This window comes from Nyctereutes procyonoides, unplaced genomic scaffold (genome assembly GCF_905146905.1).
Source record: "Nyctereutes procyonoides isolate TBG_1078 unplaced genomic scaffold, NYPRO_anot_genome, whole genome shotgun sequence".
Lineage (NCBI taxonomy): Eukaryota > Metazoa > Chordata > Mammalia > Carnivora > Canidae > Nyctereutes > Nyctereutes procyonoides.
This window is the reverse complement of record NW_026575052.1, coordinates 49009843-49026460: the sequence shown is the minus strand read 5'-3', so window position 1 is coordinate 49026460 and position 16618 is coordinate 49009843. Positions and strand designations below refer to the sequence as shown.

The 16618-nt window shown below is 53.7% G+C and overlaps 2 protein-coding genes across 6 annotated transcripts; one reads left to right on the top strand and one right to left on the bottom strand.

Annotated features, from left to right (window-relative positions):
• Positions 1–6: 6 nt before the first annotated feature.
• RELL2 (RELT like 2) lies at positions 7–4143 on the top strand. 4 transcript variants are annotated; one of them, XM_055332536.1, is made up of 8 exons: positions 7–179; positions 564–805; positions 988–1145; positions 1864–1929; positions 2030–2096; positions 2528–2713; positions 2973–3348; positions 3469–4143. In XM_055332536.1, the coding sequence occupies exons 2-8, from the start codon at positions 711–713 to the stop codon at positions 3499–3501; spliced, it is 981 nt and encodes a 326-aa protein (XP_055188511.1). In that variant the 5' UTR covers positions 7–179; positions 564–710; the 3' UTR covers positions 3502–4143. The 4 variants fall into 4 exon arrangements, with proteins under 4 accessions (XP_055188511.1, XP_055188510.1, XP_055188513.1 ...); XM_055332535.1 differs by having other exon boundaries at positions 7–805; positions 3469–3502; positions 3738–4143; XM_055332538.1 differs by adding an exon at positions 1222–1468 and having other exon boundaries at positions 7–1123.
• Positions 4144–4147: 4 nt separating this feature from the next.
• Positions 4148–14149, bottom strand: FCHSD1 (FCH and double SH3 domains 1). Of its 2 annotated transcripts, none has more exons than XM_055332533.1 (20): positions 14082–14149; positions 13752–13849; positions 13126–13171; positions 12637–12704; positions 12152–12308; positions 11929–12065; positions 11770–11833; positions 10565–10693; positions 9963–10085; positions 9695–9790; positions 9171–9296; positions 8672–8776; positions 8368–8529; positions 7373–7501; positions 7211–7294; positions 6920–7037; positions 6581–6801; positions 5687–5774; positions 4772–4827; positions 4148–4647 (listed from the first exon to the last, which is right to left on the bottom strand). In XM_055332533.1, exons 1-20 carry the CDS (start codon positions 14100–14102, stop codon positions 4582–4584), a joined length of 2094 nt encoding a protein of 697 aa, XP_055188508.1. In that variant the 5' UTR covers positions 14103–14149; the 3' UTR covers positions 4148–4581. The 2 variants fall into 2 exon arrangements, with proteins under 2 accessions (XP_055188508.1, XP_055188509.1); XM_055332534.1 differs by having other exon boundaries at positions 12152–12287.
• Positions 14150–16618: the final 2469 nt, after the last annotated feature.

Sequence of the window (16618 nt, the reverse complement as noted above, 5' to 3'; positions counted from 1 at the left end):
CTCGGCTTCGCCCTTCCAAGTTCCGGAGCGTGAGCGTCTGGGCTCCACGGAGGACCGGGGGCTTCGGTCCTAGGATGCTAGAGTCATTTCCTTCCGGCGGGGGTCAAATCCTCAGGAATCTGAGCCGTCTCGTCCATCCACCTGCCCCATCGGAGAACCGGCCACGCCGTCCCTCTCGGGTGCGGAAAGCCAACTTCCCCTGCCCGCGGGGAAGATTCCCGGCTACCCCCCCGACCGAGGCATCTGAGGGCAGGAGCCGCGCCAAACATGCGGGATAGACCAGTGGAGCGCGCTTTCTTCTGACTGCCTGTCCTCCCCACCCGGACCCAGACTCGGCGCCGCACACTCCCCCGGGGGGGCGGAAGGGGGGCGGCGGGGGACGGCGCAGTCACGCGCGCACCACACTTGCGCTCACAAGCGCGCAAGCCTCTCGCTCTCCGCCTCGCACACCTGCGCTCCGCCCCCTGGTCCCGGGTTGGCGGCTGGCGACTGGCGGAGGCATTTGGGAACCCAGGGCAGCTGCGGCGGCGCCCCCCACCCCCATCTCCATCCCCTTCCCACAGCCGGAGTTGTCCCGAGCCAGCCGCCGCTCGCAACCAGCCCGCATCCCTCTTCATCCTTCCCTCCCCCCGCCTGCCGCGGCACCGGTATCTGCAGCCGGAGCCCGGAGCCGGTGAGGTGGCGAAGGGGGGAGGGGGAGGAAGCAAGGGATGAGCGCCGGGAGGGCGTCGGGGGCCCTGAGCCGGACTAGGACGTCCCTGGAGCCGGAACCCGAGCCGGAGCCGGAGCCAAAACCAAACCACCGGTACCGAGTGGGCCAGGTGGTGAGGATGGGAGGAAGGGAATAGGGTGGCGTCGTGCGGAATACAGGCAGGGGAGGGGGCTGCCGAGGCCTGGCTCAGGCCCGCGCGGAGGAGGTGCGGACGCTGACTCAGGCGCGATTCTTGCACCGGCCGCCTGAGAATTCCGTCCCGTCTCGCTCTGCAGTGTCCTTGGGAGGGACGGAAGCGCAGGACAAGCTGGAAAGGGGAACGCTCTGGGCGTCGGGGAAGCAGGATCAGGGTCGTGGAAGCGGGCTTGCGCAGCCGCCGTCTGGCACCCCTGCCCCGGACCAGCACCCCTGGCACGGACAGCTCCTTGGTTGGGTAGGGGGAGTGGGGCCGGACCTCAGAGGCTCCTCGGTTTCAGGTCCTGAGGACCGAATTCCTATCCCTCCCCCAGTCCCTAGCTGCAGCCCCCTAACCCCAGGAGGCGCCCTGGCCCGCGCTCGTCCCCCAGGGCCTCATGTCGGAACCACAGCCTGACCTGGAGCCGCCCCAACATGGGCTATACATGCTCTTCCTGCTTGTGCTGGTCTTCTTCCTCATGGGCCTCGTAGGCTTCATGATCTGCCACGTGCTCAAGAAGAAGGGCTACCGCTGCCGCACGTCGAGGGGCTCGGAGCCTGACGATGCCCAGCTCCAGCCCCGTGAGTGAGGAGCCTAGAATCTGGCTCAGTCACCTTTCTCCCATACCCTTCACCCCACACCTCTTTTTGCCTTCCTAGCCAACAGACCCAGGCCAAATCCCAACCAAGCCTTCAAGAGGTTTAATGGTCCTTTCTTGAGTCAGCAAGTGGGATGACACCACCCTGAAAACAATGCTAGAAAAGGCAGCATGGGTGGGAAGTGTCCACTGTTGGTAGTCTTGGGCTCCCACTGACTTTCCCATCTCTTCTGTCCTGGCCCCTGAAATGCTAACATCCAGCATGACGACAAATAGACAAAGGGACATGTCTTGAGCAGTAAGCCACAGAAGCCACCAGGTAATAGCCATCCAAAGCTGACTCATTTCCTGCTTCCCTGTCAACCTCTCATCCTTCAGCTGAGGACGATGACATGAATGAAGACACAGTAGAGAGAATTGTTCGCTGCATCATCCAAAATGAAGGTGGGTGTAGGCTGGCCCTTTACTCTCTCCAACCCCCACTCAACTTTCTCTTGCCCTGACCTCCACCTCCACTGACTCCCTCTTTTCCTTCTCCCCTCAGCCAATGCTGAGGCCTTGAAGGAGATGCTGGGGGACAGTGAAGGAGAAGGGACAGTGCAGCTGTCCAGGTGAGCTGGAAATAAGGGCCAGCATGACTTAGCTTGCCTTGGAGAGTACCCTCTCCTCCAGCACAATCCTTCCCCAATCTCCTCGCATGTCTGGGGCTGGGGGGAAGGCAAAGCTGGCTAACCTATATAGGAAAACAGAAGTTTTGTACAAATCTGAGTCCTTTAAGCCAAACTTCTCATCTGGATATCATCAAGCCTAACATTTATCCCTTGTGCCATTTGGGTTAAACATTGCCGTCTTTTTAGCAAACAACCCTGGGAAGAAAAACACATGACCGCTAAAACCTTAATATCATGTTTATTCAATAAATACAAGAGTGCCAGGACCTGAGGAAAGTGAGGCATCTAGGGGTTTAAGAAGTTGAAAGAACAACAGCAAATGGAAAGGAAATGGTAATGTCACTCCTGCCCCCTTCTTCCCTATTGTCCAGCGTGGATGCTACCTCCAGCCTGCAGGATGGAGCCCCTTCCCATCATCACACAGTGCATCTGGGCTCTGCAGCCCCTTGCATCCACTGCAGCCGCAACAAGAGGCCCCCACTTGTCCGTCAGGGACGCTCCAAGGAAGGAAAGAGCCGCCCTCGGCCTGGAGAGACTACCGTGTTCTCTGTAGGCAGGTGGGGATAGAAAGCCCCAGAGAAAGGGAGTTTGAGGTGGGATCCCCACTTATCAGGCCCCTGACTCCAAAGGTGGGCCCCAGCTCTGTTCTGTGAGCTACAGCAGAAGTCAGGCTGTATAATGTGCTCCACAATCTGGGGAGGTTTCCCCCACCGTAGCCCAGAGGGAAGTGGCCAGGAAACCCAGGATGTCCCTGGTTGGAGGGAAGCCTACCAGTCTCTGAGTTGTCCTAAGCCCCAATGTTCCCTCCCTTCTCAGGTTCCGGGTGACACACATTGAGAAGCGCTATGGGCTACATGAGCATCGTGATGGCTCTCCCACGGACAGGAGCTGGGGGTCTGGTGGAGGGCAGGACACAGGGGGTAGTCAGGGGTCTGGGGGAGGGCAGCCCAGGGCAGGGATATCTACCATTGAGAGTGTGCCCCCTGAGAGGCCACAGCCCCCAGCCCTCGCCAGTCCCCCAGTGCAGAACGGAGGACTCAGAGATGGCAGCCTAGTCTCTTGTGCACTTGAGGGGAACCCTAGAGCCTCTCCAGAGCCACTGCGAGGGGCAGGAGGGAAGGGCCCAAGCCCAAGACTGGCCAGTCAAGAGGCAATTGGACAGCCAAGCAAACTGGACACCTCAGATCACCAGGTATGAAGACATGGGCAGGGCTCTGGTGAGCTCAGCTCTCACTGCCTCCTACCCTGGGAGAGGTATCACTGCTATGACCCACATCCTGTTCTCCCATTGTTGACCACTTCTCTCTCACAGGTGTCCCCACCATGGGGAGCAGGGGGTGTGTGAGGTGAGTCTGCCCCGGCCCCAAGTTGGATAATGTCAACCTCCCATCCCCTACTTAGACTCCCTAAGCCCATTAGCTTGCTGTACTCTGAGGGTTGGCCTTTGCTACAAATTCTTTGGTCTAGTGGTGGGGAGTGGGCATGTGTTCCAGGAGATAGGGAAGGTCCTGCAGCCCTTGGGGAAAAGCTGAGACACATCCTGAATAGAAAGCAAAACTGTTACCCTTCCTCTCCTCCAAGCTTCCTTCTTCATTGTGCTGATGGACTACCAGCTGGCAGGGCCAGGGGGTGGGTGGGCAGGAAGGCCCTCCTCTCCACTGGACTGCACTGCTCCCCAGCTGAGGAACCAGCTCTACTTCCACCTGGAGTTGCATGGTCTCAGGCTGGGGGACCTCGGGAGAAGTCTTCCCCATTCCCACCCCTCAGTCTCTTTCAATTCACCTGCCTGCCAACAGGCCGCCTGACCCCTTCCCCATCACCTCACTCCATTTGCTAGAGCGTGGAAGCTGGGAACAGGACCCTGCCCTCGGTGGGCCCTTAAAGCAATAGCACCTTAGGCCCCCTGCCCTCTTGGCACAAGAGGCCCAGGCCCAGGCTTGGGCTTAGTGCCCTTTATTCACTGTCAATAAATCCACTCAGACCATTACAGCTGTTTTGCATACTGGCTCCAGCTCCTTTTGACAGGCCCGCCCCTATCCCAGCTCCCAACCTAAGAGGCATGGATCACAGACACAGTGGGGTGGGTCAAAGAGCCAGGGTGGAGACACGGATGGGCTGGAGCCACTCAAGACTTTGGAAGACGGGTTCCAGCCTCAGATATTTCAGGATATTTCACCACCTTAAAGGTGGACTAGTGGCAGAAGAAAGAGGGGTTGTTCCAACCCTAGAGAGAGAAGTATGATGGGGGGGGAAAGGAGTGAGTTCCAGCCCCAGAAATGGGGAGAGGGAAAGTTTCTACCCAGGGAGGTGAGAGTGGAAATGGGGGAGACTCCAGCTTTTGGCTTTGTCACTCCAGATCATTGAGAGGGTGGTCTCTGACATCATGGGACAGCAGCATCACTGGGGGATGGCAGTCCCCCTGGCTTCAGGTGAGAGAATCTGGGTGGCCAGGATCCGGAGCTTTAACTGGTGGTGGAGGCGGTGGGCGCATCTGTAGGGAACACAGTCAGTGCTCCAGAACCCTCCTTGGAGCTACCCCTGTCCATTCTCTCAGCCCTGCAGACAAAGCAGGACAAGTAGAATGACATAGTCTCCTCCAAGGGGGGGACCCTTACCGGCCTGAGTCGAGGTGCCATCATGTCCAGGGGTGCAGGGCAGCCCAGGTCTCGGTCTGCAAACAAGAACCACAAGTCATTCTTCAGGCTTTATTTTGTTCATTGCTGCATCTCCAGCACTTAGGAGAGTGGAACTCTGTAAATATTTGATGAATTAACAAATAGTCACTAATCTCAGAGCCATAAAATCCATCAATCCATCCATCCTCTACACTTATTTGGCACCTGCTGAGAGGGGGAGATGAGATTCACAGCACCCCCATTCCCTATGGCTCCTATGGCTGTCAGGAACCCAATAGTGAAAAGCCAACAAACAGTGAACGACTGAGTGCTAAATCATTCAAAGTGAACTATAGGTACTGGAGAAGGGGGTGCAGAAGATGTTCAGAGGGACCTCGGGAATCAGGGAGGCTCCATGAAGAAAGTGAAAGTACCAGAAGGTTTTAGAAAAAGTGGACATTCCAAGAAGGAAAATGACACAAACCAAGGTGTTTGCAGTATTCAAGAACATTAAAGGCAGAAGATACATAGTGGGAAAATAATGGGAAATGCTGGCTAATTTGTAAACTAATCATCATGAGAAAATGGCTACTACAGGCATGGTACTACTATGTGCCAGGCACAGTGCTAGGCCCATCTTTCTAACACATAACAACTCAGGTGAGGTAGGGACCTTTCACCTTACTCTGTAAAGGCCCAGGCAGGTTAAACATCCCACCCCAACCCACACATTGGGAAGTCACAGGCAAAGTCTCAACAATGCACTTGCCTCCCCTCCAAAGCCCAAGCTCTTTTCACCATCATGCTTCTGTGAGCCTGATGGAGGAGGTTCCTGAGGGCAGGAAGAGGAGCCGAGTGTAACCTTTCTTCTCCCCATCTCTTCCCCTCCCAGGGCTCCCAGTACCCTTTACTCACCCACAGGCAGCACAGATGCAAGGGCTCCATCCAAGGCAGAGGTGGGCACAGGAGGTGAGAAGCTAGGAGGAGAAGGGGATGGCAGCATCTGGGAACAAGGGGCACATGGGAGTTATTCCTGGTATATGGGAAGGTTTCACCAGCTTTTCCTCTCCTCTCCTCTTCAATTCCTGTCCTATCACTCCTTGACTGGGAGGGCAGCCAGATGCTTATATCCAGGTGGGGGCTTTAGCTGATACACATTTCAATAGCCAATATGTACTGACGCTATGTCCCAGACATTGCTAGCACTTCACATACCCTAATTCATTCATTCCTCACCACTGTCCAATGAGGTAGGGATTTTTATGATTTCTTACCTCGATGAGACTCAGGCTAAGCTATCTATCCAAAGGCATGGAGCCTGTTAGTGGTAGAGTCCCAACTAGAACCTAGCTTTCCAAAAAAAAAAAAAAAAGAAAAGAACCTAGCTCTCCTGACTCCCACTTCTAGGCTCTTCCTGCTATATCAGTAGGTACCATTAGGACCTCCTGGGGGTTACTGTGCTAAGGACTTTACCCTCATAGCTAAATCATGATAATTGGGCTGCTAAAGTAGGTATTACTACCCCTGGTTTACACATGAAGAAATAAGCTTAGAGGTTATATCACTGCTAAAGGTAATGCAATGGGAATCTGAACTCAGATTTATTTAGCACTAAAGTAGGATCACCAAACTCATGAAGACTGCCTGGGTTTCCTCTTCGCTGCCCAGCCAAAGGAGATTGGGAGGTCCAAGACAATAAAGGAGGTAAACTGGGAGAAGGAAGGGGGCACTGAGAGGAATATGGGGCCTCCCTGGAGTGAGAGGCTCAATCCAGAGGTGCCTGGGGACCCAGGGAGAAGGAAGCCTCACCTGTTCTGGGTCTGAGAGTTCAGGGGGTCCTGGGGAGCCAAGCAATTCCTCCACTAGCAGGGAGGGGAAAACCCCAACATAGCCCCCAAATTCTCCCCTCCAGAAGCCATCATCCACTCCATCCTGGGCCCGGGGCAGCAGGCGGATAAGCGCCCCCTCAGGGAAGCTCAGCTCCTCTGCAGTCTGTCCTGTGTAGCTGTATAGGGCACGGGCCAGGAAAGCTGCAGAAAGCCCAAAAGAGATGGTGAGGGGTGTTGATGGGCAGTAGTGCCCCAGGACCATGACATCTCAGGGCCACAACCACTCAAGGTCCCCTGACCCAGAATTTCCCATTCTCACCTGTGGGCTCTGCCCCTGAGGGATTATCGCTGTCGTGGCCACTCTCAGGGAAGGAGAGGTCCGGGAAGTTGAGATACCGCTCAGGGACAAAGCCTACCTCGCCGTGCTGGTTTCGAGCCTATTCACCCAGCAATGTGAACAGATAACAGATTTGCCTCAGCAGTCCATGGCCTTGGCCCTCCTCCACGGTTCTAGCTTTGGCTGGCTGGGTCCTTGATAGCCACAGAGAAGTCCTTCCCCCTGACCCTCCCCCACCCACCACCAAGATCAGAATCAAAGGTCCATACCCACCTTGACCCATTCATCAGCATCTCCTTCTTCTATGACCTCCAGCCACTCGCCCTCTGTGATAGTCAGCTCATCCTCATGCCCTGCCTGGCCCCCACAAGGAAGGATTCAGGACATGGCTGTCTCCTCCCCACTGAGGTCCCCACCCCCATGCCCACCAGGTACCTGATAGCTGAACACCACATGTGCAGGGCAGGGGAGGGGCCTAGTGGCCAAGGCTGTAGGGGCAGGCTCCTCAAAGAGCTCCCCTGTCTCCTCACATTCCTCAAAGTCAGAGAGCTCAGCATCCTCAGCCTGGAGGAAGCAAAGAACAGATAACAGTGTGGAGCTCAGTGTTACTTACCAATTTTATCTCCCACTCCTCCATTTTACCCTTAAAGAACACTGGTAGATCACTCCCTAAGGTGATACCACCCATCTGTCCACCATGCACCACAAGCAAAATCACAGAGCAGAGTAATACCAACAATTACAGAACTGAGTGCTTACTATGTGCCAGGTGCAACATCAAATATCTTATGTATATCACTTTATTTAAACTTCACAATAACCCAGTGATATTTTGCATAACTATATCACCTATCACCTTGTTTTACCTACTTTCAAATTTTTTTTTAAAAGACTTTACTTATTTGAGAGCGAGAGCACACACAGGCATATACGGGCATGCACAGGGGGCGGGGGGGGGGCAGAACAGAGGGAGAAGGAGGAGAGAGACAAGCAGAGTCCACACTGACCATGGAGACTGATGTTGAGGCTCGATCTCATAACCTGAGATCATGGATCTAAGCTAAAACTGAGAGTCAGATGCTTAATGATTGAGCCATCCAGTGCCCCCACCTCGTTTTACTGAGGAAACTGAGGCTCAGAAAGTCATTTTCCAAGATCACACAGCCAGTAAATGCAGTGGCTGGTACTTGAACCACTTAGAATCCATACTTAGAACCTTAGTTCATAAGGGCCATTCTATATTCATGACAAAAGTTCGTTCAGCTGCAAAATATGCAAAAAATTACACTTAAGTTATTTCATTCCAGCCTCAAGACAACATCTTTGACATAGGAATGTTGTGATTCCCATTTTATAAGGTCTGCTCTCCTCTGGGAGTTCTACCCTTTACCCTCCTGTGTGTAGAGGGGTAGGGAGCAAAGGGCACTCACCGTGGGAGAGAGGTCCCTCTGGGAGAGGCGGGCCTCACTAAGACGTCGCTCCTGCTCCACCTCATCCTGAGCCTGAGTCATGGCTGGCTTCAGCCAGCGCTGTACATCTAGGCCAGCTCCTTGTAGCAGAGCCAGCCGGGCAGCCCCCTTCACCTGGCTCACCTGGCATGGGGAAGAGAAATCAATCAAGGCTACAGATGGGCCTGCCTTTGGGCGGTGAGTGGAGCCACCCCAAACATGTCCACCTTCTACCTCCAGCCTCCCTGCTCCCCACCAAGCAGATAGAATAGAGGCTATGCCTCACCTGTGCCCTCCGGATGCTTTCCTTCACTTCCTGTAGCCGCTGTTCTATACCTGGGGCCTCCCGCTCTGGAGCCTGCTGTCGCCTCTGCTCCAGCCGCTGTAGCACCTGGTTGGAAAGGCAGAGAACAAGGGTGGGTAGAAATACTCTGCGGGACAACTTACTATGGATCTGGCACTTTGCTACTTGCTTCACATGTCATTTAATCTTCCTCATGAGGTGGGTAGTATTATTAGCCCCACTTTAGTGATAAGAAAACTGAAGTCCAGAGAAGTTAAGTCACTCCCTTAGGGTTACACAATGAGGAAACAACAGAGCAGGATTTGAACCCAGATGAGTCTAGCTCCAAAAGCTGTGCTTTTAACTGCTATGCCACACTACTGGCTTACAATACCTTTCCTTCCCTCCTGTCTGCAGCCCTATAACTTCTGCCACTGATTCCAGGGTCCCCATCTCTCAGCTCTTCCTGCCCACCCGCAACACCTGCACCCCCCCACCTCACCCGATGTCCATGGTTCTGGATCTTGTAGTCTCGGGCAGCTCGGCTTGTCCAGCGCTGAACCTCTTTCTCCAGGCTAGTGTCCCCAGCCATGCTTCCTGCATCCCCCTCCAACTCCAGGGCACACACCTGAGTGAACAATGTACACAGATGCTGAAAGGAGGACCTGATGTTGCTCCTTCTCTACAGTCCCCTCCTGTTTTGTCCTCTCTGTCCTAACCTCCAGGGACAGAGACAAAGAAGTGAGGGCACAGGTGTATATTCCTGTGGACATAGAGACACAGAGAATCCCAAAAATGGGATCTGAGTTGAGGGACAGAGGTAGAAGGAAGAGGATACTGCAGTGAGGGGCCAGAAAGGTGGAATAAAATTTGCTTGTGTCCTAGTGGGAGGGAGGTGAACTAGAGTTCTGAAACCCCTTCTCCATAGTTAAAACAGTCACTAAGTTATTGCCAGGACAAGGACGATGAGGGAAGTGGCCTAAACCTTTACATCTGGTTTGGTTCTAAAGAACAGAGAAGTCTCACCTGATCAGTCCCTGCAGGCTGAAAATCCTGAGGTGGTATGGGGGAAAATACTCCAGGCTCCTGAAGAAAGAGCTTCAGATCCTGCTCCCAGCTTACCTGGGGGATAGCAAAGGTCAAAGTAGCCACTCACTGGTTACCACTCCAAGCCTATCACCAGCCCATCATGGAAGAACAGGTGAGAAGAAAAGGCGCAGATACACAGTGGGTGGTCTTTACTGAAAGAGCAGGGTACAATCTCTGGGGAGCTCTTACAGGGCACAGCACTCACCTGGGAGGTTGCCTGTCCTCCTCGGCGGGCATGCTCCAGAGCCATCTCAGCAGCTTCCAGCTCAGTGCGGCTTAGCAAGGTCAAGGGGTCTCTCAAGTGTTCCAACAGCTCACTGACCAGGGCCTGGAGAGAATCCCAAGATAATGACACCACCCTTCCTCCAGTATCTACTGCAAAAATAGGCTTTCTGCCCAGGGTTAGATGGGTGATGGGCATGAGGAACTGGAAAGAGGGAAGGAATGAGACATTTTACTCCTTCTAATAATAGGCCTTCACGTATGCAGAGACCTTGACAGTTTAAAAAGCATTTTCATTTCCATTCTCTCCTCCTGAGTCCCATTAGTCTTATAAAGTAGGCAGAGTATAAGTTGTTTCTAATGAGGCAAGTAGATGGTTCAGAGGGGCTAAGTGTCCTGCACAGTCATGCAGCCAGCTAGAAGCAGAACCCAAACCAGAACCCAAGAATGTATCTTCTCCCCACTCAAAGCAGGCTACATCCCTAGCACCACCCAGCGTGACAGTGGTAGAAAGCAAGGAGAGAGGCTCTCCCACAAGCCCCCACCCCTCCACTGAGAGGCCAGGGCATCTGGGCTGGGACTGGCCTTGAGCAAGGCTGGCAATTCCTCCTGGTAGTAGTGGTCAAGGTGAGCATTGGTGGCCACCAAGTTGAGCAGGTACTCATTGCGGGCTGCTCTCAGCTGCCGGGAGTACTGGGCTGACTGGGCAGAAAGCTAGGAGGAGAAAACAGGTGTCAGCAGAAAGCCCTGGTCCTTCCAAGACCGATCCAGATCCAGAATGGATTCTCACGTTATCAAGTGCTTACTATGCGCCTGGCCCCATATTAAAATTTTTGCACACTCAGCAACTCCTGCTCAAGATGTTCCAGTGGCATCTGCATCCATTTAAAATAAACTCCCCGGGCAGCCCAGGTGGCTCAGCGGTATAGCACTGCCTTCAGCCCAGGGTGTGATCCTAGAGACCCAGGATCGAGTCCTGCATCGGGCTCCCTGCGTGGAGCCTGCTTCTCCCTCTGCCTGTGTGTCTGCCTCTCTCCCTCTCCCTCTCCCTCCCTCTCTCTCTCTCTCTCTCTCTCTCTCTCTATATATATATATATATATATATATATATATATGTATATATATATATATATATATCTTCATGAATAAATAAATAAAATCTTTTAAAAAATAAAATAAAATCCCCACTGCTCCTTACCGTGGTTTACCAGGTGCAACAAGAGCTAGCCCCTGCAATCTCTGACCTCTTTCACAGTGCTCGTCCCTTTGCTCACAGTGCTCCAGCCACACTGGCTGTCTTTCAGTTCTTTAAGCCCACAAAGCTATTTCTACCTCAGAGCCTCTGCACTCACCATTTTCTCTCCCTGGAATGTTCTTCCCCTAGATCTTTGCATAACTGGCTCCTTTCTGACATTCAGGCCACGTGTTCAGACAGGCTTTCTCTCTAAATTACAACCTGTTATCCTTTACCATAGCACTTTGTTTCATTTTTACTTAATCTGATTGTTTCTTAACTTACTCTCTGTCTGCCCCTCACCAGACTCTGAAGGCAGGAACTCCACAGACTGCTCAACAAATGCACAGTAAAGGGATAAAAAAGAAACATGTATTTCCATGTTACAGATGAAGAAAACGAGACTCAGAGAGCTCAAGTTACCAGGGTCATGCACGGAGGATGTAGGGAAGCCTGGATTTGTCTCAGTCTCTCAGATTTATGCCTCTGGGTTCCAACCACTAGACTACCCTGCCCACCTCTTTCCCACCTCCACTCATGTCCACATCCCCCAAACCTTGGTGCTGAGTTTCTGGAGACTGGTCCGAGTGTGGAAGAGCCCATGGTCACTTCGGTTCAGTCTGTGCAGGCAAGGGAGAAGAGTCAAGGCCAGGCCTGGCTATGGTTGCCTTGGCTCCCTTCCCCTAGCCAGGCTTCCCAAATCTCCATGACCCACCTAGCCTGGACATCAGCTGCCTTCTCCTGTGCCAAGGCCCACACACGTTCCCGTTGCCCATACAGCTTCCGACTCCGGCTCAGCTCCCGGACAGACTGCAGCACCTCAGCTTGCGCCTTCTGGAGGCTCTCTGCTCCCTAGGGGCATGAACACACAAAGTCCTGACCCAGACCACCTCCAACCCCAAGTCAGCCCTTCCTTCATCCCATCTGCTGAGCCATACCTTCCTAAGCACCTGCTCCTTGGCACTCCGCCCTGTGCCCCCTGCCAGGTCACGGTATCGGTCAGACGCCTGGAGCCGGGCTTGGCCACCGGCCACGGTGGCATCCAGCAGGCAGCGCCAGGCACCAAACACCATCCTGCCTCTCTCCAGAGAAGGTCTGTGTTGAGGAGGAGAGCACTCCAGAGCTTCATGAGACACCCCTCCCCAAACCCAACACCATAGGAGACAGAGTGCTTTCTTCCCATCCCCCTTGTCTGGGAGCCTATCAATCGATCAACACATTAGCTCAGCCACAAGGATCACTCATGTCCTCCGCCTGCACCCACAGTGTCCTTGCTGGGTCAGCTCCTCTCTGGCTGCTGTGTCAGCTCTACCTGCAGCTCACATACCCTCTCCCCTCACTGGCCCTTCATTCCCATAGGTTCCTGGGGTTAAGCTCTTCATCCCTTCTAGGCCCCCTGAACTCCTCCTTCCAGGGGACCCACCTGCTGTCCATCTCCCCACTCCGGTGCCCTTCCTTCTTCAGGAACGGCCCAGCCAGTTTCTGGAGTGCCTGGTGGGAAAGTCATCAGAGACCCAGTTACCATTCAAAGACTCTCACCAACTGGGAGAATATGGAATCAGAGTATAGTAATGCCATTTCAGAGTATAGTAATGCCATTCACCAGCTGCATATTATGTGCCACTCACTTTGCTAAGTGATTTATGTGCATTAACTTATTCCATCCTTACAACAACCCTACCTGAAGGTACGATTATTACTTCCATTGTACAGAGAAAGAAATTGAGGCCAAGAAGGCTAAGTACCTTGTCCAAGTCACACAGCCAACAAGTAGCACAAGAGAGATCTGACACCAGTCTGCCTAACTCTAGGCCTTCCCTCTTGACCAGAAGAGGGATATGAGCAGAGAAACAATGCTGTTTGTGAAGGAGACTACACCAAAAGGGAAAGTCCAGAAAAAGGAGTCACATACCTGTCCATATTCCCGTTCAATGGCTGCCCTCTGCTTGCTGTAGGACCTATGGAGATGAGAGGGGCACCATGGTGTCAATGTTTGCTCCTGCTTTCCCACACTCAATGCTCTCCTTAGCCTGGGCATAAGGAAGAGGGGAGCCAGGCCTAAAGTGTGAGTACACCGCGAGGGAATGAGACTTGAAGAGAGTCCTTGAGATCACCTCAGGCAGCTGCAACCCAGAACAACCTCACCTCATTGCTCAGAGCCTCAGCAGGATCCTCCCCACCCCTGGAGAGCCATCTCTGAGTTTGGAGGTGAGGACTGAGGGGGGCCTGGATACATTCCAGCCTTCCAACAGATCTGGAAGACGGAGAAGAGATTCTGCCCCAAGCCTGACTGCAATAGAGGAAGTGGTGTGGAGTCAGTGGGTGGAGAAAGGTTCCCTGTGTGTTGGGTTAGGAAGTCCTAGCTGGTAAATGGAGAGGCAGGCCGACAGTGAAGGCCAGGAATGGGGAGGCTGGAGAACTCTTCACCCTCCTCTTTCCCCCTCCCGGGTCGGATTCCGACCGACGTCTGTTTGTGGAGAGGCGGGACGCGCAACAGCGAAGGTAGGGGTATGTGATGTTGGGGGTACGTGGAGGTACCTGATGTCTTCCAACAGATCCGCCTCCCTCTGCTGCCGGGTCTGAAGGATGCTCAGCTGCTCCAGGAAGCGAAGCTTCACCACCTGGGCTGGCTTCACCTGTAGAGGTAAGAAAAGGTCGAAGACCTCCGGCACCGGTACAGAAAAACACTCCGCGCAGGGAGCGGTGAGGGGGCGGGACCGGGGAGGGACTGGGGTGTTTCCTGGGTTCCTTCAGGGGTAGGCCCTGAACCCTCACAACTCCTCGTCCCCCACTGCGGGTCCGGTGCCCCCCTCAATTCCCACCATTCCCCCAGACCACCAGGAGTCCCCATTCCCAGGCCAAGCTCACTTTTCGGGGCGGCGGCTGCATCTCCGCGCCGGCCAAGGGAAGCGACTCAACTCCGGAACTCGAGGAAGCCCCGCCCACGCCAGAACCCCGCCCCGGACCTGGCCCAGCTCCGCCCCCGTCCCGCCCACGCCTGGTCCGGCTAAGCGCAAGGCTGCGAAGCGCGGAGGTGCCGCGGGGAAGCCAAATAAACCCGGGCTCGTGCTGCTAGTACCCCGGAAAGGGTCCGGACCGGCGAGTGGACGCCGCGTCCGCTGCGCGCTAGGGGAACCTTAAGTTTCTGAGTCGAGACGCCTGGGTTCTATTTCTAGTAGAGCCACTGACTCAGCCCGTAATTATACTTCTAATCACTCATTTGCATATGCAGATCTCCAGTCCCGGCGCGAAGAGTGACGAGAAAGCGCGAAGCTTGGCGGGGAGGAACTTAATCTGTGGCCAATTTGTCACTGGATGCCTCAGCGCGGATGCTTCTGACAAGGGAAACAGGGTTGGTCACAGGCCTTTCCCAAATCCCCACAGAACTGGAAAAGCTAGCGTGAGTGGTGGTGAGAAAATTGCCTGGAGCCAGGAGGAAGCCAGTCCCAGAGGGAGACAGGTATGTCAGGGGCCAGTAGAAACTAAATGAATCTACTGAGCGGACGTAAGCGGGGAGATGGGTTTCGGGCTTTGTGGCCCAGAAAGCCCTTGTCACCGTTAGGGCCTGCCTTTCAGGCTCTGCACCCCAGGTTCTGCCAGCCCTGTCGCTGTCCCTGAGGATCCCCACACCCTTTCCTCATTCCCCTCAATCTGACCTTGGCCCACGCCCTTGACTCGGAAAAGGCAGTTATCTACGGCCCCAAACTCCAGATTCACATTTCCAACAGCCCATTGACCGCCCCCCACCCCCACTTGTGGATCTAATAGGTACCTGAGGTACCTGAAACTTAAAACCGATCCTTCCTGCATTATCTTCCCCCAGACAATATACTAAATGGCACCTGTCTCCATCCAGTTAGGAAAGTCTGAAACCCAGAGTCACTATGCCCTTTCTCCTCCTCTCCCATGTTCCCTCCATCAGCAAGTCATGTAGGTTCTATTGCTAAAAGATCTCTTATTAATCACCATCTTTCAATTTCCAAAACTACCGGGACGCCTGGATGAGCGTTGAGTGTCTGCCTTTGGCCCAGAGCATGATCCTGGAGTCCCGGGATCGAGTCCCACATCGGGCTCCCTGCGTGCGTGGAACCTGCTTCTCCCTCTGCCTGTGTCTCTCCTCTCTCTCTCTCTCTCTCTCTCTCTCTCTCTCTCTCTCTGTCTCTCATGAATAAATAAATAAAATGTTTAAGAGAAAAAATTTCCAAAACCACCAACCTAGTCCAAGCCTCAGTATCAGTCACCTAATATCTGGTTTCTTACTCTCCCCCCTCACCCCACCCCCAACATAACCCTCTCACAAAACAGCCAGAGTGATTGATGTTTTTGTTTTTGTTTTTTTAAGGAAGTAAGGGGTGCTTGGGTGGCTCAGTTAAGTGTCTGCCTTAGGCTCGGGTCATGATCTCAGGGTCCTGAGGTGGACCCTGTGTCAGCGCCCTGCTCAGTGGGGAGTCTGCTTCTTCCTCTCCCCACCTCATGCTCGCTCTCTTACTCTCTCTCTCAAATAAAATCTTTAAAAAAAAAAAAAAGGAAATAAAATCTCACCACTCTCTTTCTTAAAACTTCTTAGTTGTTTCAGAATAAAATCCAAACACCCTAGCATGACCTATAAGGCTGTGCATCATTGGGTCCCTGCCAGTCTTTCCCCCTTCAGCCCATACTCCTCTCTGGCTCCCCGCTCACTGTGCTTCAGCCACTCTAGCCTCCCTGCTGTTACCGGAACTGGCCAGGCCTCTCCCCATTGCAGACCCTTCACGCCTGCATGCCTGCTGCTTTCTCCCTCTCCCAACACTCTACATGTCTGGCTTCTTTAACTCTTCACAGGGTCTTTCTTCATCCTCCCAGAATAAAGGCCACCTCCACAAGCACATCACATTGGTTTGATTTCTTCACAGCACTGAATTAATTTGTGTGTGTGTGTGTGTGTGTGTTTTAAGATTTTATTTATTTATTCATGAGAGAGAGAAAGATAGAAAGGCAGAGACACAAGCACAGGGAGAAGCAGGCTCCACGCAGGGAGCCCGACGCGGGACTCAATCCCAGGTCTCCAGGATCAGGCCCTGGGCCGAAGGCGGCGCTAAACCGCTGAGCCACCTGGGCTGCCCAGTTTGTGTGTTTTCTGATTTCTATTCCTCCTCTACAGTGGAAGGTCCGTAAAAGCAGGACCTATCTATTTTTTTTAAAGATTTTATTCGTTTATTTATTTGACAGACCTCATGAGAGAGCATGAGCAGGGGAAGCAACAGGGAGAGGGAGAAGGAGTGGGAGAAGCAGGCTTCCCACTGAACAGGGAGCTGGATGCAGGGCTCGATCCCAGGACCCTGAGGCCATGACCTGAGCCAAAGGCAGATGGTTAACCCGTTAACCGATTGAGCCACTCAGGTGCCCCAGGACCCATCTATTTTATT